The 26292-nt window shown below is 45.3% G+C and overlaps 1 protein-coding gene across 1 annotated transcript in view; it reads left to right on the top strand.

Moving 5' to 3' along the window:
• The first annotated feature begins 5723 nt into the window (after positions 1–5723).
• JAG1 (jagged 1) overlaps positions 5724–26292 on the top strand; it is a 66380-nt gene continuing 45811 nt past the window's right edge. Inside the window, exons 1-2 of the mRNA XM_018566773.1 lie at positions 5724–5804; positions 6060–6365. Of these exons, the coding sequence (XP_018422275.1) occupies positions 5724–5804; positions 6060–6365 (387 nt within the window). The remainder of the gene's footprint in view (positions 5805–6059; positions 6366–26292) is intronic.

Genomic DNA, 26292 nt, shown 5'->3' with positions numbered 1-26292 from the left:
CTGACCCTACTTCATCTGACCCTCCTTCATCTGCCCCTCCTTCCTCTGACCCTACTTCATCTGACCCTCCTTCATCTGCCCCTCCTTCCTCTGACCCTACTTCATCTGACCCTCCTTCATCTGCCCCTCCTTCCTCTGACCCTACTTCATCTGACCCTCCTTCATCTGCCCCTCCTTCCTCTGACCCTACTTCATCTGACCCTCCTTCATCTGCCCCTCCTTCCTCTGACCCTACTTCATCTGACCCTCCTTCATCTGCCCCTCCTTCCTCTGACCCTACTTCATCTGACCCTCCTTCATCTGCCCCTCCTTCCTCTGACCCTACTTCATCTGACCCTCCTTCATCTGCCCCTCCTTCCTCTGACCCTACTTCATCTGACCCTCCTTCATCTGCCCCTCCTTCCTCTGACCCTACTTCATCTGACCCTCCTTCATCTGCCCCTCCTTCCTCTGACCCTACTTCATCTGACCCTCCTTCATCTGCCCCTCCTTCCTCTGACCCTACTTCATCTGACCCTCCTTCATCTGCCCCTCCTTCCTCTGACCCTACTTCATCTGACCCTCCTTCATCTGCCCCTCCTTCCTCTGACCCTACTTCATCTGACCCTCCTTCATCTGCCCCTCCTTCCTCTGACCCTACTTCATCTGACCCTCCTTCATCTGCCCCTCCTTCCTCTGACCCTACTTCATCTGACCCTCCTTCATCTGCCCCTCCTTCCTCTGACCCTACTTCATCTGACCCTCCTTCATCTGCCCCTCCTTCCTCTGACCCTACTTCATCTGACCCTCCTTCATCTGCCCCTCCTTCCTCTGACCCTACTTCATCTGACCCTCCTTCATCTGCCCCTCCTTCCTCTGACCCTACTTCATCTGACCCTCCTTCATCTGCCCCTCCTTCCTCTGACCCTACTTCATCTGACCCTCCTTCATCTGCCCCTCCTTCCTCTGACCCTACTTCATCTGACCCTCCTTCATCTGCCCCTCCTTCCTCTGACCCTACTTCATCTGACCCTCCTTCATCTGCCCCTCCTTCCTCTGACCCTACTTCATCTGACCCTCCTTCATCTGCCCCTCCTTCCTCTGACCCTACTTCATCTGACCCTCCTTCATCTGCCCCTCCTTCCTCTGACCCTACTTCATCTGACCCTCCTTCATCTGCCCCTCCTTCCTCTGACCCTACTTCATCTGACCCTCCTTCATCTGCCCCTCCTTCCTCTGACCCTACTTCATCTGACCCTCCTTCATCTGCCCCTCCTTCCTCTGACCCTACTTCATCTGACCCTCCTTCATCTGCCCCTCCTTCCTCTGACCCTACTTCATCTGACCCTCCTTCATCTGCCCCTCCTTCCTCTGACCCTACTTCATCTGACCCTCCTTCATCTGCCCCTCCTTCCTCTGACCCTACTTCATCTGACCCTCCTTCATCTGCCCCTCCTTCCTCTGACCCTACTTCATCTGACCCTCCTTCATCTGAATCCTCTCTATCTGACCCTCTTTCATCTGACCCCTCTCTATCTATCCCTCGTTCATCTGACTCCTCTCTATCTGACCCCTCTCTATCTGTCCCTCGTTCATCTGACTCCTCTCTATCTGACCCCCATTCATCTGACTCCTCTCTATCTGATCCCCCTTCATCTGACTCCTCTCTATCTGACCCCCCTTCATCTGACCCCTCTCTATCTGACCCTCCTTCATCTGACTCCTCTCTATCTGACCCCCCTTCATCTGACTCCTCTCTATCTGACCCTCCTTCATCTGACTCCTCTCTATCTGACCCTCCTTCATCTGACTCCTCTCTATCTGACCCTCCTTCATCTGACTCCTCTCTATCTGACCCTCCTTCATCTGACTCCTCTCTATCTGACCCTCCTTCATCTGACTCCTCTCTATCTGACCCTCCTTCATCTGACTCCTCTCTATCTGACCCTCCTTCATCTGACTCCTCTCTATCTGACCCTCCTTCATCTGACTCCTCTCTATCTGACCCTCCTTCATCTGACTCCTCTCTATCTGACCCTCCTTCATCTGACTCCTCTCTATCTGACCCTCCTTCATCTGACTCCTCTCTATCTGACCCTCCTTCATCTGACTCCTCTCTATCTGACCCTCCTTCATCTGACTCCTCTCTATCTGACCCTCCTTCATCTGACTCCTCTCTATCTGACCCTCCTTCATCTGACTCCTCTCTATCTGACCCTCCTTCATCTGACTCCTCTCTATCTGACCCCCCTTCATCTGACTCCTCTCTATCTGACCCTCCTTCATCTGACTCCTCTCTATCTGACCCTCCTTCATCTGCCCCTCCTTCATCTGCCCCCCCTTCATCTGACCCTCCTTCATCTGACCCTCCTTCATTTGCCCCCTCTCTATCTGTCCCTCGTTCACCTGACTCCACTCTATCTGACCCTCCTTCATCTGACCCCTCTCTATCTGACCCTCCTTCATCTGACTCCTCTCTATCTGACCCCCCTTCATCTGACTCCTCTCTATCTGACCCTCCTTCATCTGACCCCTCTCTATCTGACCCCCGTTCATCTGACCCCTCTCTATCTGACCCTCCTTCATCTGACCCCTCTCTATCTGACCCTCCTTCATCTGACTCCTCTCTATCTGACCCTCCTTCATCTGCCCCTCCTTCATCTGCCCCCCCTTCATCTGACCCTCCTTCATCTGACCCTCCTTCATTTGCCCCCTCTCTATCTGTCCCTCGTTCACCTGACTCCACTCTATCTGACCCTCCTTCATCTGACCCCTCTCTATCGGACCCTCCTTCATCTGACTCCTCTCTATCTGACCCCCCTTCATCTGACTCCTCTCTATCTGAGCCTCCTTCATCTGACCCCCCTTCATCTGACTCCTCTCTATCTGAGCCTCCTTCATCTGACCCCCCTTCATCTGACTCCTCTCTATCTGAGCCTCCTTCATCTGACCCCCCTTCATCTGACTCCTCTCTATCTGAGCCTCCTTCATCTGACCCCCCTTCATCTGACTCCTCTCTATCTGAGCCTCCTTCATCTGACCCCCCTTCATCTGACTCCTCTCTATCTGAGCCTCCTTCATCTGACCCCCCTTCATCTGACTCCTCTCTATCTGAGCCTCCTTCATCTGACCCCCCTTCATCTGACTCCTCTCTATCTGAGCCTCCTTCATCTGACCCCCCTTCATCTGACTCCTCTCTATCTGAGCCTCCTTCATCTGACCCCCCTTCATCTGACTCCTCTCTATCTGAGCCTCCTTCATCTGACCCCCCTTCATCTGACTCCTCTCTATCTGAGCCTCCTTCATCTGACCCCCCTTCATCTGACTCCTCTCTATCTGAGCCTCCTTCATCTGACCCCCCTTCATCTGACTCCTCTCTATCTGAGCCTCCTTCATCTGACCCCCCTTCATCTGACTCCTCTCTATCTGAGCCTCCTTCATCTGACCCCCCTTCATCTGACTCCTCTCTATCTGAGCCTCCTTCATCTGACCCCCCTTCATCTGACTCCTCTCTATCTGAGCCTCCTTCATCTGACCCCCCTTCATCTGACTCCTCTCTATCTGAGCCTCCTTCATCTGACCCCCCTTCATCTGACTCCTCTCTATCTGAGCCTCCTTCATCTGACCCCCCTTCATCTGACTCCTCTCTATCTGAGCCTCCTTCATCTGACCCCCCTTCATCTGACTCCTCTCTATCTGAGCCTCCTTCATCTGACCCCCCTTCATCTGACTCCTCTCTATCTGAGCCTCCTTCATCTGACCCCCCTTCATCTGACTCCTCTCTATCTGAGCCTCCTTCATCTGACCCCCCTTCATCTGACTCCTCTCTATCTGAGCCTCCTTCATCTGACCCCCCTTCATCTGACTCCTCTCTATCTGAGCCTCCTTCATCTGACCCCCCTTCATCTGACTCCTCTCTATCTGAGCCTCCTTCATCTGACCCCCCTTCATCTGACTCCTCTCTATCTGAGCCTCCTTCATCTGACCCCCCTTCATCTGACTCCTCTCTATCTGACCCTCCTTCATCTGACTCCTCTCTATCTGACACTCCTTCATCTGACTCTTCTCTATCTGACCCCCGTTCATCTGACTCCTTTCTATCTGGCCCCTCTCTATCTGTCCCTCATTCATCTGACTCCTCTCTATGTGACCCTCTTTCATCTGACTCCTCTCTATCTGACCCCTGTTCATCTGACTCCTTTCTATCTGGCCCCTCTCTATCTGTCCCTCATTCATCTGACTCCTCTCTATGTGACCCTCTTTCATCTGACTCCTCTCTATCTGACCCCCCTTCATCTGACCCCTCTCTATCTGTCCCTCGTTCATCTGACTCCTCTCTATCTGACCCCCCTTCATCTGACTTCTCCTCTCTATCTGACCCCCCTTCGTCTGACCCCCCTTTATCTGACTCCTCTCTATCTGACCCCCGTTCATCTGACTCCTCTATATCTGACTCCTCTCTATCTGACTCCTCTCTATCTGACTCCTTTCTATCTGACCCTCTCTATCTGTCCCTCGTTCATCTGACTCCTCTCTATCTGACCCCCGTTCATCTGGCTCCTCTCTATCTGACCCCTCTTCATCTGACTCCTCTCTATCTGTCCCTCGTTCATCTGACTCCTCTCTATCTGACCCTCCTTCATCTGACTCCTTTCTATCTGGCCTCTCTCTATCTGACCCCCCTTCATCTGACTCCTTTCTATTTGGCCCCTCTCTATCTGACCCCCGTTCATCTGACTCCTTTCTATCTGGCCTCTCTCTATCTGACCCTCCTTCATCTGACTCCTCTCTATCTGACCCTCCTTCACCTGACTCCTCTCTATCTCACCCCCATTCATCTGACTCTTTCTATCTGGCCCTCCTTCATCTGACCCCTCTCTATCTGACCCTCCTTCATCTGACCTCTCTATCTGACCCTCCTTCATCTGACCTCTCTCTATCTGACCCTCCTTCATCTGACTCCTCTCTATCTGACCATCCTTCATCTGACCCCTCTCTATCTGACCCCGCTTCATCTGACCCCCCTTCATCTGACCCCTCTCTATCGGACCCTCCTTCATCTGACCCCTCTCTATCTGACCCCCCTTCATCTGACTCCTCTCTATCTGACCCCCCTTCATCTGACCCCTCCCCTGCTCTGCCTCTGCAGCCTCCCTCTCCCCTGGCACAGGTCTGCACTAGCTCTCATCCTCCTCTGCCATTTCCCTGTCTTGTTATGACTGGCACCTTGTCTGCTGCCAGCTAATCCCAACTTCCTACCTGTCTGTCTCCCCTCATCCCTCCCTAGCTGTCACTCCTCCGATCCCCGGGTGTATCAGCGTGGAGAAGGAGGAGACTGGCGGGGAGGGAGGCTGGGTGTAGCCACACAACATCTGACCACCCCGAGCCATGAATATTAACCAGGGCCATGCCTCCAGCTCCTCCTGCCAGCCCCGCATAGATGAAGCAATCAGTCAGTCTGCTCACAGACGGGCTTTCAGGTCTTGCCTCTTATTGTTTGTCTCATCTTAACGCTTGCAGCTGATTTGCAAAAAAAGAAAAGGCTCGGGATCAATAATAAAATAAAAGAGGAGAGAGAGAGGGGCCAGTGATAAAAGAAAGGAGGCTGGCTTGCTGGGCATTAAACGACAAGTAGTGTGTTGTCTTCCACTCGTGCATGCTCAAATCGGCGAGCTATATCAGAGCTGTGCGGAGCTCACACCGCGATCACTGGCGTCTGAGCGGCACCCGGGACAACGGAGGCAATGCTGCTACGGAGGAGAGCCCTGATCACCCACCGATCATCCTTCAGACTTATCATTGTCCTACTATGCTTACGGGTCAAGGTATGTGTCCGCCCTTCCATCGGATCGCCCTTCTTTTTCTTCTCTTTGGGGGACACTGTGCACCCTTCCTCGCCTTGGGGGATCATCATCATGTTACTTTATTTGGCTACTTTTGATGCATCAGCAGGATGATCTTGCACCATTGCTGTAGAGGGGCTGCCACACTGGGTGCATGCTTTTTTATTTCTTTTTTGTGATTTGCTGTGATTTGCTCATAGCTGTCTTTTTTTTTTCCCCCCCCGATCTCTATAACAGGTGTCTGTAGCGTCAGGGCAGTTCGAGTTGGAAATCTTATCCATGCAGAATCCCAATGGAGAATTGCTGAATGGCAATTGCTGCGATGGCAGCCGGAGCCCCGCGGACAGGAGGTGCAGCAGGGATGAATGTGACACTTACTTTAAAGTTTGCCTAAAGGAGTACCAGTCCAGGGTGTCTGCTGGAGGGGCATGCAGCTTCGGCTCAGGATCTACCCCTGTCCTAGGGGGCAATTCCTTCAGCCTGAAATACAGCAGGAACAGTGACAAGAACAGGATTGTGCTCCCTTTCAGTTTTGCCTGGCCGGTGAGTCCTGTGGGATTGTTGATGACACTTTGATTTATGATTTATTATCCTCCCACAAGGAAGTCTTTTTTTTTTTATTTCATTTTGTTGTGGAAATGGATCTGCAACGCTCTCTACCTCCAGGATCCCATGCAGGACCTTGCTACTTCCAAACACGTGTATGCAACCACCAAAGAGGATGCCATGGTGGGCACAGGGGCAGAAGTTTGCCTGGCTGTCATGTTAAAGTGACACTACACGCAGAAGTTAAATCTTAAAAATGCATTCAAATACCTTTTAACTATTAGCATAAACTTATCTTATTTGTGTATCACTCGGCTGTAGATCCTCCTAATCATCTCTGAATTGGTGCTGACATTGTCCTTTCTTCTGGAGGGTGGCTACTTTTGTTCCCCATGGTCCTGGTGTGTGTGTTGTTCCCCATTGTCCGTGTGTGTGTTATAAAGTAGCCACCGGTCCATGCTTGCTTCGATGGACTATACCTTCAATACAAATTAGTAAACTAAATGTGAGATTGTAGTCCATCACTGGAGTGAGCTTGGAGTGGTGGCTACTTTTATAACCTACAGAAACTCAGCTGTAGATCCTCAGATCATCTCTGAATTGGTGCTGACACTGTCCTTCCTTCTGGAGGGTGGCTACTTTTTGCCCCCCACGGCCCCTGCGTGTGTTGTCCCCCATGGTCCCTGTGTGTGTTGTAAAGTAGTCACCGCTACAAGCGCACTCCTGTGATGGACTACAATCTCACATTTAGTTTACTAATTTATTGAATTTCTAGTCCATCGACGCAAGCTTGGAGTGGTGGCTACCTTACAACACACCCAGGGACCATGGGGAACAAAAGTAGCCACCCTCCAGAAGGAAGGACAGTGTCCGCATGAGTTCAGAGATGATTTGAGGATCTACAGCCGAGTGATTCACAAATTCCAGCATAGTTAAGGTACTCAAATGCATTTTTAAGATTTAACTCCTGGCTTTAGTGTCGCTTTTAACCTTTATGGCTCCAGAGCATGCAGATTGGGTGTGCAGATTTGACTGTGCTGCTTGCTTCTGGATCAGCGACTCGGAAGCTGTTAAAATCTTGAAAGCCAGGCAGCTAGCATTTTCCAGCATGGCAGCTTCTGTATTCATCTAGGCACAGGGTTTTGCTTGAAGCAGGCAATGCATCTGCTGTCAGTTGGGCAGTTCTGCTGCAAAGTGTTCATCTCTAGTCTAGCCTTGTGTAGAAAATGGCTCCAACTTGGATGAGCAGGGCTTCATGAATGCTGGAGAAAGTAGACTGTGATCTCCTACGGCTGGCCCAGGAGATAAGGAATGCCTGGCAGTGTGGAATGTTTTGCGTATTTGTGTGTGCTATACTCGTGCATTGATGTGAAGGCACACTGTATAGGAATGCTTGAGTCAAATGCATTATTCTGAATGTATTATGAGGTCAGAAGTTCGTTCTGCCGGTGTCCCAAGTAGAAGTGACGAGCTACAAGTAGACTAATCTCCTTTAAACCTCTCTAGCAGTGTCCGGCTGAGCTGAGTTGTCCCGTTCTCCCCCTCCCCTCCTGCGGTTTATGTTTGCTTACCTACAGTTCCAGGAAAGGATATTGGCTATAGTAAGTGAGGCTGATGGGCCAGCCTGGTCTAGCACCTAACCCCTAATGGCTTGTGTTGGGATCTTAATTGGCTGCTGGGGGGGAAAAAAAGCCCTTGTAAGTCTAAGATACACTTGCCACTTTTTGCATAGGCTGGGACTGTGTGAACCAAGAATGATTGACAGCTGTAGCTAACACGAAATCTGTAATGGCTCATTTGCACTACTTCCTTCTGTGAAGAACAAGTGGGCTTCCATGTGGTTTAAATTGGTAAGCCGAAGCCAGCCTGGGTGGTAATTGGCCTTCGGTAACCCAGGGGAGACTGTTATTGCTTGGGTAAGCTATCCATTTCTTTTGCATGCTTTTGGAGGCAGGCCTGGAACGAGTCCAGGAGGAACAGGGTTTAATACTGTATTCTCATACCTACCGTATCTGCAAGCGCCCTCCCTTGTTCCAGTGGTTGCCCTGCCCTTCCCCTCCAGCTGTGTCCTTCGCTCCCAGCCAGGTGTTGCAGGGTGGGTGTGCAAGTTCCACTAAATCAAGGAGTGCCACTTGGATTAATCATTGCTGTTTTTTGCTACTGAGACATTTCATACCCTGTGTAGCAGCGAGGATTCTTTCTGTCTGCAGAGAGGAGCTTTGTTAGATGTAAAATCCTTTTGGTTGAAAATAAACTGCTTACTTAGGGATCCATTGCCCCCTCTAGTGTGTTTGGTGTGTGAGGTCTTAAAAATTAATTTCCAGGGACATTGCTGTATTCGATTTCAGCTAATCAAGCACAATGCCCATATCTTGGCACACTATATAACCCAAAAAGACTTTTATCATAAAGATTTTTTTTTTTTTTTTTTGCATGTTCAGCTTGTAGAAGCTCCAGAGAACGTTGATAGGTGACTACAGTTGATATGAAGGAATGTATAGCACAGCTCATCCGTTTTGAAATTTTAAAAAGCAGGGACTGTCCTATTAAAGGAAAGTTGGCAATGATGATGGCCGCACTAGTACTTTAAAGTGCATTTGAAGAATGGATTATAAAGATCGTTTGTATTTGAGGTTTTATTAAGCTTGTGAAAAGTTTACACTGAGCTTATTCAGGTGGATCACTGCTGAGTATCACATGTGTTTGCACTTGACAAAATAATACAGCTTGTCATGTACTCAGAATATGTTTTGGCTGTTGTGCAAACACTGATTTCTGCATACAAACAACATCTTTACCCATAAACGTTGCTACATCTCCCTTCACTGTTGGCCCACCATTTGAATAAAGTTGATAGAGACTCTGCTGCCACTATCTTAGAATCTTTACTAGTAAATATTTCTTTTTTATTTCCTCAAGCATTTGCAAATGGCCATTAAAAGCTCAGGGCAGTTTTGAAAACATTTTAGCTATAATTGCGTCGTTTTTTTTCTACTTCTTTACACCCTCCCCCTCCGGTCGTCAAATTAACTGGATGTCTTGCCTGCTTGTGTGTGGGCACCCAATGCTTAACCTTGGAGGGAGTTTAATTGGCTCAAAGGCCAGTTCTCTTGTCTTGTGGTGGTTTTCACTCTCGAGCTTTCAACCTTGTTGTTGCCCAATGGGACCACAGTTATTAAGTAATGAGGCCACCCCTGTTGTAGCACAGACCAGTATGGAGCCAATCACAGTCGGGGCTTGCTATATTGTCATTTTCCCTGGAAGTTTGTGTTCAACAGTCTGATTTACAAGTGTATCGTATAACACTCCTAAAAAGAATGCAGAAGATTTTTTTTTCCTTTGTGTTGGGAATGTCTCCTATTCCTCCGCTGTGTCAGCCTAGTTTCTTAAACTGCAATCCTAGAAATGTTTTTTTTGTTTTGAAGAGATACTCGGTTCACACAAGTAGCCTCTGTTGGTGGAGAGAGCCAGCTTTTGCTTGCAGTGAGATAAAACTGTTATCAAATATGCCATCAAAGGGATAAAAGGTTTTATAAAAATCTGCGGTATTTGAAGTACTGCCAATGCATGTAGTGCCTCCATTGTTGTGCCATTTGACTTCTCTTTCCCAGTCTTGCTTTGAAGGAAGGGCTGGTTCGGATGTTTGCCTACTAACCAGAGGAAATAAACTCAGGTGTTTGATCCTGAACACACTTATTATGTCTTGATTTATGAAGCACTACAGTTTCCTTATCCAGCAAGAGGCAGGACACCTTACAGGTTCATTGTCCTTAAAGGGGTATTGCCATTAAATGCTGCCTTTTTAACTTTTTTTTTTTTTTGTAAAACCTTTTTACAGTGAACTTATGTTCCCACACTTTAACCTTTTTTTATAGGTTATATGTTATGTATAATAGATCTTCACTACAATTTCACCAATAGGGGGCGCTGGTTCAGTGCAGTGATATGCTCTGCATTTGATTTCAGTTTATGAACCTGTGTAGCACGTCTAATAAAAATGTGCCAAGGCAAAATGTTTGTAGACATGGTAGTGTGGTTTGTGACTTTTTATTTTTGAGTTTATCTAACAGCATAGTGCAAAGAACAATGGCAACAAATTGGCAATTGGTTTACTTAGGGTGCCTACCTACAGGCCTATATTGCCAAAAAAAGGGCATTTTAGATCTAATTTGATAATTATGTATAAACTGGCCTTTTTGTTTCCCTCCTGTTATCAGTTCACATGAGGATTGCAATATTTTCTTGTTTGCCTCATATTCATTGGATATCTTCCACATAATTGGGGAGATTTGCTAGGGCTGCAACAACTTAGTTGCTCATATTGCCGCATTTACATACATAGGTGTGCTTTAAAAGGGTAAAGATCAGGGCTACAGATTCTCTAAGCCAAGTTGGTTGGCCTAGTCTTTATGCTGGTGGCTAGTCCCCACTTTGCAGCTGATTTCTGATTGGCTGGCATAGGCGACTGTGCAGAACCAGTAAAAGGGCTCAGTTGGGGTAGCATATGTAAGTTTAGGTGCAGTAGAGATCTATCTAACCCACTTCATTTCTGTGCCTTGTATAGGCTATAAGTGATGATGGGCCTGCAGTGACTTGGGGGCATGTTTACACCTGTGCCTTTTTTATGTGTGCTCCAGAGCAGGATCACAGCAGACTAAAAGCACATGATGACAAGTTTCTATTATAATCTATGAAGCTGTTCACATCAGTGCCTTGCATTTTGGTAAAAGCATGCATTCCATTATAATCAAGGCAAAGCATGGAAAATACACTAAAAACCCAGGGGAGAATGTATCAAAACTGGAGCAGTTGCACAAGGCAACCAATCCGCTTCTCACTTCAGATTGTTCAGTTAGGAGTTGAAAATGAAAGAGAAGCTGATTGGTTGCCATGCACAGGTGCTCTAGATTTTTGTCTGCTCCAGTTTTGATAAATTTTCTTCAATGAGCAACCAATCGGCTTCTCTTTCCCAACAGAACAAATTGAAGAGAGAAGCTGATTGGTTTCCCTGGGCAACTGCTCCACATTGTCTGCTCCAATTTTGATAAATTTCCCCTCCATGTGTTCCAGGAGAAGTCTGATTGTGCCCATTTTTTTTCCTGCTTCCTAATTGGGTTAGGTCAGTTTAGAGTCGGCATTATATTTGTGTTGGTTTGGGTAATTGAATCTAGTTAGGCCCATAATTAATAGTGGTATGTGCCGCTAATCCGATTGCTTATGTATCTCCTGCTGCTGTGAAGCTTCAGAGGCCTTCACATTCATTGGACTGGGCTGTTTTCTCTCACAGCCTTTACAGTATTTATTGCACAGATTTCTTGTTCAGGTGCATGTAAACAGAGATTTACCGGATACATGATCTTGTCCATCACGCTGGTGGTATTTGCAGGCTAAAGACACCATTATGTATAATTATTCATGTAGTTTTATTGTCGCGGGATGACACACTGGTGTTGTGTAAGCGAGCCTATTAGAAAATGGAGGGTTTTTAGCTGACTGCTAGCTTGGATGCAGGCTTGGAAAACTATTAAATTGAAATTAAATTAAGAAGGTAGTAAAATTGTGGTGGGGCTTGACATTGCGCAATACAGCTGCAGATCTGTGTGAATATACTGTAATTCCCCTAATGTCATTGCAAAGGCTTCCTTTTTTTTTTTTCCTCCTCCCAAATGTTCTAATTTTAAGGTCTTCAGCTTCATATGTAGAATACATTTTGACAATAGTATTGGGCTATATTATGCGACAATAATTGTAACGGGCTTTATAATAAGACAGTCTAGGGCAGGAGCAGGCAACTCCTGGCCCTCCAGTTGTGCTTTGACTACAAATCTCAACATGCCTCTGGGAGTCATTCTTGTGGCTGTCAGTCTTGCAATGCCTCATGGGACTTGTAGTTTCACAACAGCTGGAGGACTGGTGTTGCCCACCCCTGCAGTAGGAGCAACATCTAGCCTACAAGAGTAGTGGTCAACTTTCTTGATATAGTGGGCCTCATGTGCAACCCCTGACGTGACCAGAGGGCCACATGTCCTGTTCAGTGAACGTAATGCTGTAGAGGGTTGACAGATTATAACCATCCAACAGAAGATGTTTAGAGGTGACAGACATGCTATAGGAGATGGTCAGAGATGGTGAACATGCTATAGGAGTTGTTGGAGACTGGGGACATTCTTCAGAAAGCAGGTATTGACTGGAGACTCATTACATCCCCTGATGCTAATACAGCCCCTTTAGAAATTAAGCTTGGTTCACACATCGCGTTTTAATTTGCGCACGGTTTCCGCAGGTTTCCGATTGCTACTATAGCCGAAAATGCGCGGCAGTCACCCAGAATATCGCTCTTGTACTTTTTTTGTGCCGTGCATATGACGCGCAGGTGTGAACAGGGTGCATTGAAATGTATGGGGTCTTTGTGTTTTCCACAGGTGTGAACGGAGCCTCAACGCTGCCAAATTTGTGCTTTCTACAGCCACGTTAAAATGGCTTGGGCCACATTTCTTTCAGCAGCATCCAAGTTTAAAAGATCTGGGATTGGGGAAAAATGAAATGGGCAGCAGAGAAAACAAATATAAGAATGTTAAAATATAAACTAAAACTTTTTAACTATTATAACCCAGTGTAAATCAGGTTGAATAAGTAGGTAGTACCGAAGTTAGAAAAAGTTCCCTGAGGGCTGCACAATAAGTGACAAAGGGCTGCACGCAGTGCCAGGGCCACAGGTTGGGCACTAGTGGCCTACAACCTATACTGAGCTTATAAGTCTTCTACATGGTTTCTAAGGTGGAATGAGCTGACATTCTGGCACAGATCCTGTTCCTGTTTGTAATAACCTCTTTTTCTCTTGCTTATGTCATTATCTAATGCCTGAAAACTGAAGAATGCAATTGTGAACTTTTGGCTAGAAGACTTTTTTTTTATCTTGTATGTTGTTACTGTACCAGAGCAAGCCAATCCATGTTTACTTTCTGCTGGCACGGAAATATTTATGTAACAGTATCCAGAAAGTCTGTTTTTATATTTTTATTGTTGTTTTTTTATGTATCACTTAAGCAACAAACTTTCTGCATTGTGCTTTTCAGCTGATATTTAGGAAAGGTAGCTGGAGTAGATCAGAACTGCTCCTAAACAGTTTTGGAACTGAGGCTAGGTGCTTTATTGCGCAAAACAAATTCGTATTGGTCAATGGGACCTGTTCACACCTTTTTTGCTTTGCGTTTCGCGGCTGAAATCGCCTGTCGCGCAAAAAGGTGCAGGAGCTATTGTCTGGCGGTTGTCATCCCATAGACATCTCTATGCATTGAAAACCACGTGACAATCGCCAAGGTGTGAACCTAGCCTGAAGGGATAATTTGCAGACCAAGTCTTTGCTGGGTTTTCTGGAAATTGGTTAGTTGGTTGGCCATACATGTAACGACAAGCTATGGACCAGTCATAGATTCTATAGTTTTAAGCAATCTTCATACGAAAATCATTTGACACAAAGAAAAAAATTGATTTGATCAACTGGTCGGGGTGGAATCTCAGATCAGATTGAACACTTAGTTCAGTGAAATTCTGAAAGAATCTAAATTCTTCATTCTTCTTCATGAAATTCTTCATTGAAATGATTGTTTTAGCAAACTGTTGTATTATGTGTATAACACGAGACTGCAGGTCAAGCCTATAGTTGTTAATGGAGTCTCTGAGGTTGACCCTGGAAAATATGGACAGTTCCAACTCTTCTTACAATATAATAGTTAGATTATTTCACATACAACATTCAAAAAATTTTTTTTTTTTTTAGCCCACTTGGCATAAGTTGAACAGGTAAAACTGGTTGCTTTAGGTTAGTGCATAGTCTTGTGTATTCAATGTTTTGCCCATAGCACTCGGACTTCTAAATGTAATTTTAGTTTTCCTGTTCAGTTTTAACAATGAGGGGAAAAAAATCTAAATCAGATGGCCCATGGCCATCAGACATGTCACTTTTCGCACATTTCTATGTCTGATGCTTAATCCTATGCTTAATGTATGATTTTATATATTGGTTTGTGTTCCCCCCCCACTTTTAGTTTTTGACTGCAAGATGGTCGGTAGACTTGGCATAGGATGGTGCTACCTACTGCTCTTGTATGCAACCCAATTACCACACCATGTCACACCATGGAATTGGGGTGTAGGTCTACTGAAATGATGGAGTTCAGACTTACAGGCCTGCCAAACTGTAACATAGTTTTGCCTTGTATAGTCTTTTGCCAGGCAATGCATGTGTGCAGGTGGTAGGAGGAAAACGCTCCCCCCAATTATTTGCACTTTTTATACATTGTATCACATTACTCCAAGGTCAGTATCTACTATATCTGACACCTTGCGGTCTCATTCACACAGCGCGGCTTTTACCATTTAATTAAGCTCACCCCAATTAGCTTTTTTCCTCACCTCCTGTTCCTGTGAAAACTCTTAACATATTTTTTATTTCTTGTCACTTATTGTATGTGAGGCGATGGTCACCAGAACAAATAGAGAGGGTAAAGCAGTAGACAGACGGCAATAAAAAAAAACCTAACGGTTTTTAACACTTGCTCACTGTATCCAGAACTAATAATAACAAAAAAACATTGGGCTTTATATACACTTTCAGCAATGGAGATGCATCTGGTCATTGTGATTTGGTCTGAGATCATCATAGTGTGTGTGGTTGTTTGTTTTTAACCTCACTGACCTTACAGGGGTGAGTTCTTATCAAATAGACAGTGCCCTTATCTGTGGATTCCTTTCCTTTCCTCAAATCTTATCAGACAGTAGACTTGCTATCTTGCAGCAATCACTGCTTTAGGTCTGAATCTTCATGTTTTTCCCTGCTTGATAGTGGAGTGCTTACTGATTACAAGATGCCTGCTGGCAGATTTAGCCAGTTCAAGGGCAGGTTCCAGTCAAATTTTAAAAATATAAGCTTTGAAATCTGGAGAAAGTTTTTTACAAGCCAAGGCTTCTGTTTCTTATCCAGGCATAGTTGAAGGGAACCAGGCCGCCCCATTGGTGTAACACCTCCGTTGTTTCTGGCACTCTAGTGTTCTGTGTATGCCAATTCCTGAGCCAGCAAATTCACAAGTCGGGTATTCTCATCTCCACCTACCGTAACACTTTGCTGTTTTTCTCCAGCATGTTAGGGTTCTGATCTTTCCGCAAGAGGCTACAGCCCCAGACTCTCAAACATGACCCATGTCAATAGGTACAGCACACTCTCTGCTCATCTTAAAATGCATTTCCACGTTTGCAGCCAAAGTGGGATAACACTTATTTTAGGCTAGGTTCGCACCTAGGCGATTTATCGTGCGATAGTCGCACGATATCGCGCAAAACACAGATTCACAATGGAGGCTGTTCACACCTTTGCAGTTTGTCACGCGGATGAAATCGCTTGTTGTGCAAAAAGGTGCAGGAGCTATTTTCGGGCGGTTGTCGCGCACGTGAAAACCACTCGCGAGCTCTGTCGCCTAGGTGTGAACCTAGCCTTTTGTGTTGTAGGTTTCTTTATTGCAATCATCTAAACTTGGCCAATGAATGACTGTATTATGTTTGTTAAAATTGTAGGCGATTTGTAGTCCGAAATACTTAGTCTTGTACTTGCTGGTGTGGGTTATGGTGAACACTCTGGAATCCTTTTGCGGAAGCCCTTTTTGGTGAATCTGATCACATTAGCGTTGATAAAAATTCTGATTTAAAATACATTGTGTGGTCTTCCTGAATTGGCCAGTAGCAGGGGCGTCCTGAGGCAAGGTGACACCTGGAGAGGAGACGGGGTGACACCCCGCCGTGATGTCGCAGAGCACGTGCGATCATATTGACTCCTGCCGGCGGCCATCTTCATGATGGACGCTGGCAGCGAGAGGAGGGGACGTTCACCTGGCGGGATGAGGTATGCTACCGTGGGGCCCTGACACTGTTGGGCTCTCTGTCCATGACCGAGTGCCCGACTTTTCATAGTGGGTGACGCCAAAATGACTGTCAGTCATTTTGGTGTCACCCCTCCTTGTGGCGGCACTGGCCAGTAGCGGTGTTTTCTAGCTAGTATGAACAAGATGAGTGTATTTCATATGCTGCCTGTGTCTAAAAACTTTAACAATAATCAAAAAGTTAACTTAGGATCTGATTTATAAGACTGTGCAAGTCGTAATTGCATTCAGGTTTTTGATAGCTGTGAAAGTTGCCCACAGCTGTCACTACATGTTAGAAAATTCTAGATTCTTGTTGCTACAAGGGATAGCAGGGGATCTTTTTTTATTATACTTTGATGTTTCCCAATCACTATTTGTCCCTTCTCATCTGCCCCGGGATTCAGCCTATTGCCTACTGTGAAGCGACACCTTTCTAGAATTCAATGCAGGAAATTGCTAGGCTGTGCTGAGACTTCTGGTCCTGCAGTATCTGGGATTGCCTTTGCCTCTTGTTAGGCAACCTACTATTACTTCGTACAGATTCCTTTTCATTTGTCACATTATACAAGGCAGTTTCCTACTCTTGTAGAGCTACAACTCCCATTGAATGTGTTTGCAAAGCATGCTGTAGCTTAACAGGAGAACCACAAGCTCACTGCTGCTGCCAAACCTTTCAGTGCATGACCCTCATTACTGCACTGGCTTGTGGTTTGCAATTCTTTGTCCCATTGTCACACACTGCCATGAAAAGTTTTCACATGCTGGGTAAACTTGTCCTGTTGTATATAAATTGGTGGCTCTTTTCTTTTTTTTTATGAGAAAGTGTGTATTCACGAATGAAGCCTTCCAGATGGATTAGGCCAGGCTACCTCTGGTGTTTTCAGCTGGAATGACTGTTAAGTTATTGTATTTAATACATCACTTATAAAAAGGTTGATGAATTGTATTAGCATTCCACAACCCCCTTGAGTTTACGTTAAGAATTGATGTGCTAAAACCTCCTGACCTTTCCCAGTTGGACAGATAAGCAAGAGTCTGAACATGGGAATTGATGCACAGCTGACATTTTTGCCTGTTCTCGGAAGAGCTGGACCTGTGCCTCCCAGTTCATAGGATGCAGGCGCAGCTCTCATTTAGTGGCAACGTTCGACTTGTATTAGGAATAAGTCCAAATTGCTTGTGTTCAGCTTGAATGTAGTTCCATCTAACAAAGCGGTCATATAAATATTTGAGTGATCCGTGATTAGTAGCTGTTAAGGGCCGGCGCACACTTAGGCGATTTTTATCGCACAAAACACAGATTCACATTGAAGTCAATGGAGGCTGCTCACACCTTTGCGGTTTGTCACGCGAAAAGGTGCAGGAGCTATTTTCAGGCGGTTTGGGGGTCCCAGAGACATCTCTATGCATTGAAAAACGTGTGACAACAGCACGGTTTACGATGAAAGGTCGAAAACCGCTCAGCATCGGAATCTCCTAGGTGTGAACTTAGCCTCAATGTGGTATTGAATATTGTGCAAGATTCCTCCTCGGTCCTGGACTGTATATATCCTCCAAACCCACGGGTATGGGTTTGGAGGATATATAGATACCACCGGGGTATTCTAACCGATATTTGATAACCGCTTTAAAGGAGAACTATGAGGTGAGTGCTTTTCACTCCCCTCATAGTTCTAGCCGACCTGTGACAATGAGACTCACAGGTCGGCTCAGTAGATCGGGAAGTGAGCGAACACATACCTGCATTCGCTCACTTCACGATCCTGTCACGGCAGAGAGCCGTGACAGGGGAGTGGCTGGATTCCTCCCTCCCCGCTCCGATCCTCCAGCGCTGACTGGCGGAACGGACGGGGGAGGGGGCGGGTACAGCTGGCTCTGCCTCTAGATAGGCAGAGCCAGCGGTCACTCACGCAGCTGGGCGGATCCGCTGCGGCGTCTCAGTATACCGCGAGCTGTAGCTCGCGGTATACTGAGCTTAGGGTGAGGGGAGGACGCAAGTTTGTGTCCTCCCGTTACCCTACGCAACACAACGGCCCTAACCCCATAGTTCTCAAGTCACTGATTGTGTCCTTGAGTGATTAGATGCATTTATTCTGTGGATTGCCAAAGGATCCACATTGAGGAGAGGGTCAGTGCAGAGCATACCACCAGTGTAGCAAACCAGCCACCTGTTCCCTCACTGATGAGCCATCTCATGTGTGTGTGTGTGTGTGTGTGTGTGTGTGTGTAGCCTTTATGCCCCTTTCACACAGGCTTTCTGAGCAGGTCCACCTGTTAGGTTTTTCAGGCTGACCTGATCGGAAGCCCTACGTTACTGTATGGGCAGCCCGATCTAAACAGATGGGCGTCCATTGTCATATAATTACCCCCAGCTCTGGCCAGGTCCAGAAAAACCGCATGGGCACGGATGTCACAACGGTGACATCCATTCCGATCAAGAGGGGATCCGTGCACCAATCCCCTCATTGTACCGTGTAAACGGGACCTTAACCAGCACAAACGTGTTAACTGATTTCAGGTTGTTGGTTGAATTCAATACAATACAATGTTTTTGGCTAAAATACAGTTATGAACTCCTAAAATAGACATAAGGTGGTAGTTTTAGATATTTAAAAACGGGATTGTTTTTTTGTAAAATAGTACTTTAGATCTCACTCTACTGGGAGAGTGAGAATAGGCCTGACCTACATGACTTGTAGGTTCAGATAACAATAGGGCTGCAACAACTAATCGACATAATCGATTATAATCGATTATTGAAAAAGTTGTCAACTTTTTCAATAATCGATTAATCGGCTTCCAAACAGTTGGTCCTGTTCACGGCTCCACAAACGCTGCGCACCGCTGCCAGACCCGCCCGCATCCACGCTCTACACGCCGCACCTCCTTCCCGTTTCACACTCACCGCCCGTCCACATCCACGATCGGCACAGGGACGCGGGGAGATGTAGTAGGGAGGAGCAGGTGTGGGGGCATGACAGCCGCCGATAGACAGGTCCGATCTCAGAAGCAAGTTGCTGGAAGACTGCTCAGGTAAGCCTGCACTTTCCCACACATGGTGCTCTATAATGTATTGCTGGGATTTGTATTTCTCTATAGCTGATGGTACATTGTGCTGTATATTATACATAGGAATACAAATCCCAGCAATACATTATACACTGTATGTATAATGTATTGCTGGGATTTGTTGTACTCCTTTATAGTTGGTGATATTCTGCACTGCACTGTATAGAAGACTACAAAACCCAGCAATAGTACATTATACAGCGCAATGCGGAATACCGCCAGCTATAATGTACTATTGCTGGGATTTGTTGTATTCCTCTATAGCTGGTGATATTCGGCATTGCGCTGTATTATGTACTATTGCTGGGATTTGTAGTCCTCTATAGCCGGTGCCAGTCTGCATTGATTGCTGTATACATTTACACTTTCCATTTCACTATATTGCACACCACACTTTTTTTACTTCCACCGCTCCAAGCTTGCTCCTGTGATGGACTACAATCTTAATAGAAACTAGTAGTCCATCACTGGAGCCATTTTTTAAACTTTATTTTATTGTTTATCCGATTAACCGATTAATCGAACTTAATAATCGGCTAACTAATCGATTTTGAAAATAATCGTTAGCTGCAGCTCTAGATAACAAATGAAAGTTGATCTGACCTATATACAGTATTACAGTATCAAATGATTTGTAGTATTACACAATAGATGTTTGTACCTCCTATCAAGTCAGATTAATTGTATTATAGCTGCAGCATTACCTGATCAGAAATAAAAGAAAATCAACCTTTTAGTCCCTTTTTTTTAATATAGAATTTATTTCTATACTTCTAGTAAAACGGAAGCGTGTTTATGGTCTGAGCCTTTCGGAGGTGTATTGTATTGCAAATTGTTGTTAGTCTAAGGTTGGCAATAGAACTCTTGATATTGCACCCAGTATAACAGTCAAAAAATTTAGGGCCACCTAGGGACCATTAACGCACAATCTTCCAAATGTTGGTGCCAACCTTGTTGGATATTCTCTGTGCAACCTGGCTAATTCTCATTGAGAAGATTGGGAGGACCTTTCTCAACTGGGAATGTGCCACTTCAGTTCATTGGACATGTCCCATGGGAAGCAGAGGATAAGCAGATGTATCCCTACCTGGCATCTTTCTCTCTGGGTTCACTGTGATATTCTCTGGAACAGGGGACTGCAGTCGGAGGCATATAGGCAGGTTACATGAGGAGAGCATACGGGGGACCTCAGACATGGAATCGTGCTTTTTCATTGTCCAATGAACAAGTATGCCATGGCAGGAAGTTGCAAAACTACTACAGGAAATTGATGTCCTCTTCCTGGCTATGCAGTGCGGAAGGACAAAATACCAACATATATTTCCAACATGTATTTGTTAACCGTGTGTATGCTGCTTGCCAAGGGTTCATGTAATCTACTTTGTACATTGACGTAGACTTGACCATCACGTAAACATTAACCATTATACAGGATATATCATTTAAAGCTATACATCATTCATAGTTGCAGCCACAGCCTATCCTGCTCTATGCCAAAAGATCACCGATGTGGGGAGAATGTGGTGTCACTAAGAGGAGGATTATTGCACTAGCCAGCTGAACATGGCATACACTTCATTAGAGGTACAGTATTGGACTGGTGCTGTATGTGGCCCCCCCCCCCAAAAAAAATGTTTCCTATAGTTTAGCTTCAACTAAAGCGATGTACTGACTGGGTTAAGGTGCCCACACACCTTACGATAATCACGGGAAATCCCGCGAACGTACGATTATCGTAAGGTGTGTGGGAGCCGTGCGACCTCTCCTAGTGTAATGTCGCACGACTTTTGTCTTAGAAACATGTTCGAAAACCCGCCGAGAATCGTACGATTTTCGGCGCGTGTGTAGCATGTCTGTAAGATAAAAGCCGGACAGGCCGGTGTGCGCAAGCGCACACTGCCCGTTCGGCATTGCGGTCATCGGAAGCCCGCCCCTCAGCGGGGTGGGCTTGCGATCACCGCAAGTACGATCTGCCTGTCCAAGATAGGCAGATCGTACATTTTTAAAAAAATTACCTTACAACCATCGCAAGACAAAAGTCTTGCGATGGTTGTAAGGTGTGTTCCCAGTCTTTGATTATACGACCATACGTCCGCTGCGGGCGAGAATAGGGGATCACAGAAGACTCATAGAAAGGGGCGACATAGAACATAGCGTCCCGAGACACTTCACTAAGTATCATTTCAAAAGAATCCAGGACCTTAGGGTATTTGCCATCGAGCAGATACCCACACATCTATCGCCATCCGAAAGATTCCATCGCCTGTGTCACAGAGAGACTTTCTGGATCTACAAATTGAATTCCCTGACACCTGTAGGTTTGAATGAGGAACTGGATATTCACACTATATTGTAGACCTACACCACAACAGTCCTCTAACATTTTCCCAAAACCCCCCCCCCCTCCTCCGAGCTGGTTTTCTTACCCTGCTTTTCGATTTCCAGTCCCATGGTCATGGCAATTAAGCAGAAATGCTCACACATGCAGGCGCCTCTCTCACTCATCTTCCCCCTTCGCGTAGATCCACTCCGTTCACGTCACTCCTGGTAGTTGCGCTCCTGTCCTTTTGAGTTTTCATCTGCAGTTATGTGTTTTAAAGGTTAACCATAGCTGGAAGAAATACTGAGGCTGCCATTGACTGACTACCTCTCTATTTTAAAATACTAACTGCCTGGCAGTGCCTGGCCCCAAATAAACATACAGATCAGAAAAGTCAGGGGAACTTCTAAACTTTTGATGTGCATACCTCTTCTGGATCAGTGACTCGGGGAGTGCTAAAGCCACTGGATTAGCATGATGGCCAGGGAATGAAGGAGAGGTCCGTCATGGCCAACTGGGTATTTCTCAATGTTGGTTCTCTTTACAGGCTGTCAAAATTCAAGACCCAGGTTTTCCGCCTGCTGGCACCTCCACTTTTTATTAACTTTTTTTTTTTTCCCCTGCATTATTATTTAGTTCCATGACTGCTTCAATGTTTCTGAGCTGAAGCATGTATGTAAAGTGAAATCCATTCCAGCTAAAGAGCATAGCTGGCTGTGTGCTTGGAGCAGCATGTTAACTGTTACACTGTATACACCTAATACTGACTTAATGGGAAAAATAGTGGCTTCATTTATTACAGCTTTTGTCAGATAATGCGTTTAACCTACAGTGTCGCGGGGTGCCATAACGATGCAGATAAGATATAATTGTTCATGCAATTCAGTCGTGTAGAGATTCAGTGGTGGGTTAAAGGTCAGCGGCGTTCAGAACATGCAATATTATAATGATGGCATTTTATAAGCGCGCAGTCTTTTGAAAAGTGTTTTGGATTAGTGAAGGGATCATAAAATGTCGATGGCGCTTGTCAAACATTCAAAGTCCCTTTACCAGCTCAACCCAGTTTTATGCACTTCAGGTAAATGAGTAAAAAGGGCTCTTGTTCATGCTTGCTGTGTGTGAACCTGACTGCTGTGCTTGGCTGGCCAGCTGGTATTCTATCTATTAACCTTGCCACCCTTTTGTAACGAGCGCATTTAATTATGGATGGGATTCTTTAAGTACGTAGGTTAATGTCAAATGGCCAGTGAGCTATTGGGATGATAGCAGTAAAAGCTCACTTTAAAAGAAAATGTAAAACTCTATTTTTATAACTTCTGCAAGGATTTCTGCAAAACACAATGGCCCACAATCCTAACGGTCTGTAGATGAAACAAGTACTGGCAGACATCTTGCTGTTCTCTATGTGATTATCCAAACTAAAAATGTTTTGTTTTTTTTTTGTCATGCTTTTATATTGTGAGTTACTTTTATATCCGTTGGTTTGGGATTAATACACAGGTTATAGTATACTGTATATAAAAAAAAATTCTAATTTGAACAGATTAGAGAAGGTTTGGAACATGTCTGGGTTCTCACTGGTGAGATGAAAGTTGGTCATTATTATTATACAGGATTTATATAGCGCCGACAGTTTGCGCAGCGCTTTACAATATAGGGCAGACATTTCAATCACAATACAATTCAAGACAAGATGGTAAGGAGCGCCCCTGAGTCATGTATTTGATCTTCCTGTCCCCTGCTAGCTATTTTATTTAGCAGCTGGCAGGACCCGCGGATGCTGAATATCCGAACAGTGATTGAATCTGATTGGATGTGGTCACTGTTTGGTTTCTTTTGTCAAGCTGGGTGTCGCCAACCACAGCTTGAATTTTCTTCTGATTCCTGCTGAAATCCAAGTAGTGTATGGCCAGTTTAACACTCTCTATTTGTCCTTTGTGACAGCTATAAGAAGGGAAATCTTTCAATGGCGATGGCAGTCTAGGCAATGTCTTAATTTTGAAAGGGAAAACTCGCCAATTGGGCACACATGGCAAAATTAAAACCCTGACATGGGTCTAACCATGGCCTACTTTATTCAAAATGTAAAAAATGTTTTGACGTCGGCTACTTTTACTGGATTGGGTAGAATCCAATGCAGAGCGCATTGTAGAACAGTGGCTAAAGGTGCCCATACAACTTACAATTATCTGCAGATTTTCTGTGGTCAGATGGAAAAAGTGCACCTTTTCCATCTGACCACAGAAAATCTGCAGATAATTGTAAGGTGTATGGCCAGCTTCAGGGAGGGATCTCAGCTGAGCCAAGACTGGCCAATTTCTCTCTAGAAACAAAAAGCAAATGTACCCATGCTTGCAGCATTACTCTGCTGCACATGGACCCAAAATGAAGCTGACAGTTCTTGCACATGCTGGTACAGGTCCTTCACTATGCTCAATGGAGGGTTGGTCTTTCCAACAAGTTTGATCAACTCCATGTGTGTTTTAATTAGATTCAGTGATTGTTTGATGCATTTATTACCTTCTTGAGGGGCCCATACACCTTACAATTATTTGGAGTTGATGCAGTGCACAACCGCAATTACCGTACAACTGGCAGATTTTTGTCTTTCAAGCAGGCTAGAAAATTTTTCTCTAGTTGGACAAAAATTGACAGGTTAGTGGCCTTGTTGTACAACAAAAATCTCAAGATGAAAACTGCACATGCTCAAACGAAAACCTGTTCTTTTGACCGATGAAAATCAGCCAGTTAGTGGTGCTGACTAACGTTAATTGCGAACTACATTGGTCTGTACATGATGGGCTAGTTGAACTAAAATTAAAGATGTCTGGACAAAAAAAAGTTGTACAATGGTTGTAAGGTGTATGGCCGCCTTTAGACTTCAGTAATGGGTCTGTAATTGCATGCAATGCTCAATACAATGTTATACTGTACTCTGGTGCTGTATTCGGTGTTCATTGCGATATGTGTAAAAGGTAAGAGATTAAAAATGAATTGTAGCATTGATATGATTGGTTACAAAGGAGGAAAAAGGACTTTTTCCCTGATACTTTTAATACATGCTAGTTTTTGTGATTAGAATACATTGTAGTCTGGCCACCCAGACAGGCAATGACTGCTAATATTAACCAAGAACAATAGTGTGGCCATTCTGACTGCAACGAGGATTACAGAACATAATGGGGCCCATCCAAAAATAATGCAAATACAGGACAAGCAACAGGAAGCAGCAGTAGACTCAGCAGAGCTCGGCTCCCAGACAAACCGTGGACTTAGTTCACACAATGGCAACTTTAGCACATTATGTATTCACAGGATACTCATTATTCCAGTAGGCTTGCCAGATCAGAGATCAGCCCTAGTGGATACAAACCATGCATAGTTTGGATAGTGGCATTTTGGCAAGGCTGCTGAAGCTGTATCACATTTAAAGTTTTTCGATTTAGTATTGCTGGCTTTTTGGCTGAGTATCGTAAATTGTACTGGTTCATACACATGCTAGGAAATTGTATGCATTCTTTTATGTTCACCCCTTGCTTTTGTTTCCACTTAGGTTACACAATATATTCCAATTATAATCTAAGGATCTGAAATAAACCAATTTTTTTGCTGTTTTTGTTTTGCTAAACTCTACCACATGTCCACTGAGCCTGAAAAGTTATTGGCTCCCATAATGCATTTTGTCTTGCACTCCGTGGGGTAGGAGGCATCTGTGTCAAGGTGCCATCACAAGTAAAGACAGTAGAACTGTCCATTGGGTAACTTTTTTTTTTTTCCAATTTATGCATCACTACATTCTGTAGAATATTCAATCATTCACATCCGTACCTACCCGAAAGATGCCTACAGTCTAAGGCAGGGCTGGACAAATTAATATGGAATTCAGGAGCCAGTCTGACCAATCCTGGAACTAGATTTTTTTTTTTTTTTTTTTTCTTTAGGAGCCAGCTTCATTGACAACAACTAGAGAACTTCAAAAGTTAGGTTCTAGGAACATTAGCTACCTGGCTGAACAAATCCCAGGAGCCATGGCCTGAGGGCCCATTTACATTTGTGCGGTGCATTACTGTACAAGCGTTGTCACAGATTAAGGCCCCATTCACACCTAGGCGTATTGTAATATGCGCGTCTGTCGTGCGACCGTCACGCGTTTTTTTTTACCGCGATTCGCGGTAAAAAAGTTGCGCGATTCCAAAGGCTACTTGGCAGTATCCAAATGGAAAACGCCCTACAAAATGGCCCAAAGTAGTCCCGGGACCTTTTCAGGCGTGGGCCGTTTTGTAGGGCGTTAGGGACGGGCGGAAATACGGCGAGGTGGGAACGAGGGCATTGACTACTATGCAATTTATATCTTTGACCGTTTTGTAGAGCGTTCGTCGAGCGTAGAACGCCCTACAAAACGGTCAGGTGTGAACGCACGCAGCCTTATGCGCCTTGAAATCCATGGGCCTCCAATGGACCAAAAATCAGACATTCTCACAGGTCATATCACCATGCGTGGCACAGTGATATGACCTGTGAGAATGAATATAAGGATTTAGTTTTAAAGAAAACCTGGTGACCATTTTTCTGTTTTGCAAGTATTTGGCGGCGCCATCTGCGGCCACTTCAGCACCCCCCC

Source organism: Nanorana parkeri, unplaced genomic scaffold, assembly GCF_000935625.1.
Source record: "Nanorana parkeri isolate BGI_ZX_2015 unplaced genomic scaffold, ASM93562v1 scaffold28, whole genome shotgun sequence".
Taxonomy (NCBI): domain Eukaryota; kingdom Metazoa; phylum Chordata; class Amphibia; order Anura; family Dicroglossidae; genus Nanorana; species Nanorana parkeri.
This window is presented reverse-complemented; position numbering and strand designations above follow the sequence as displayed.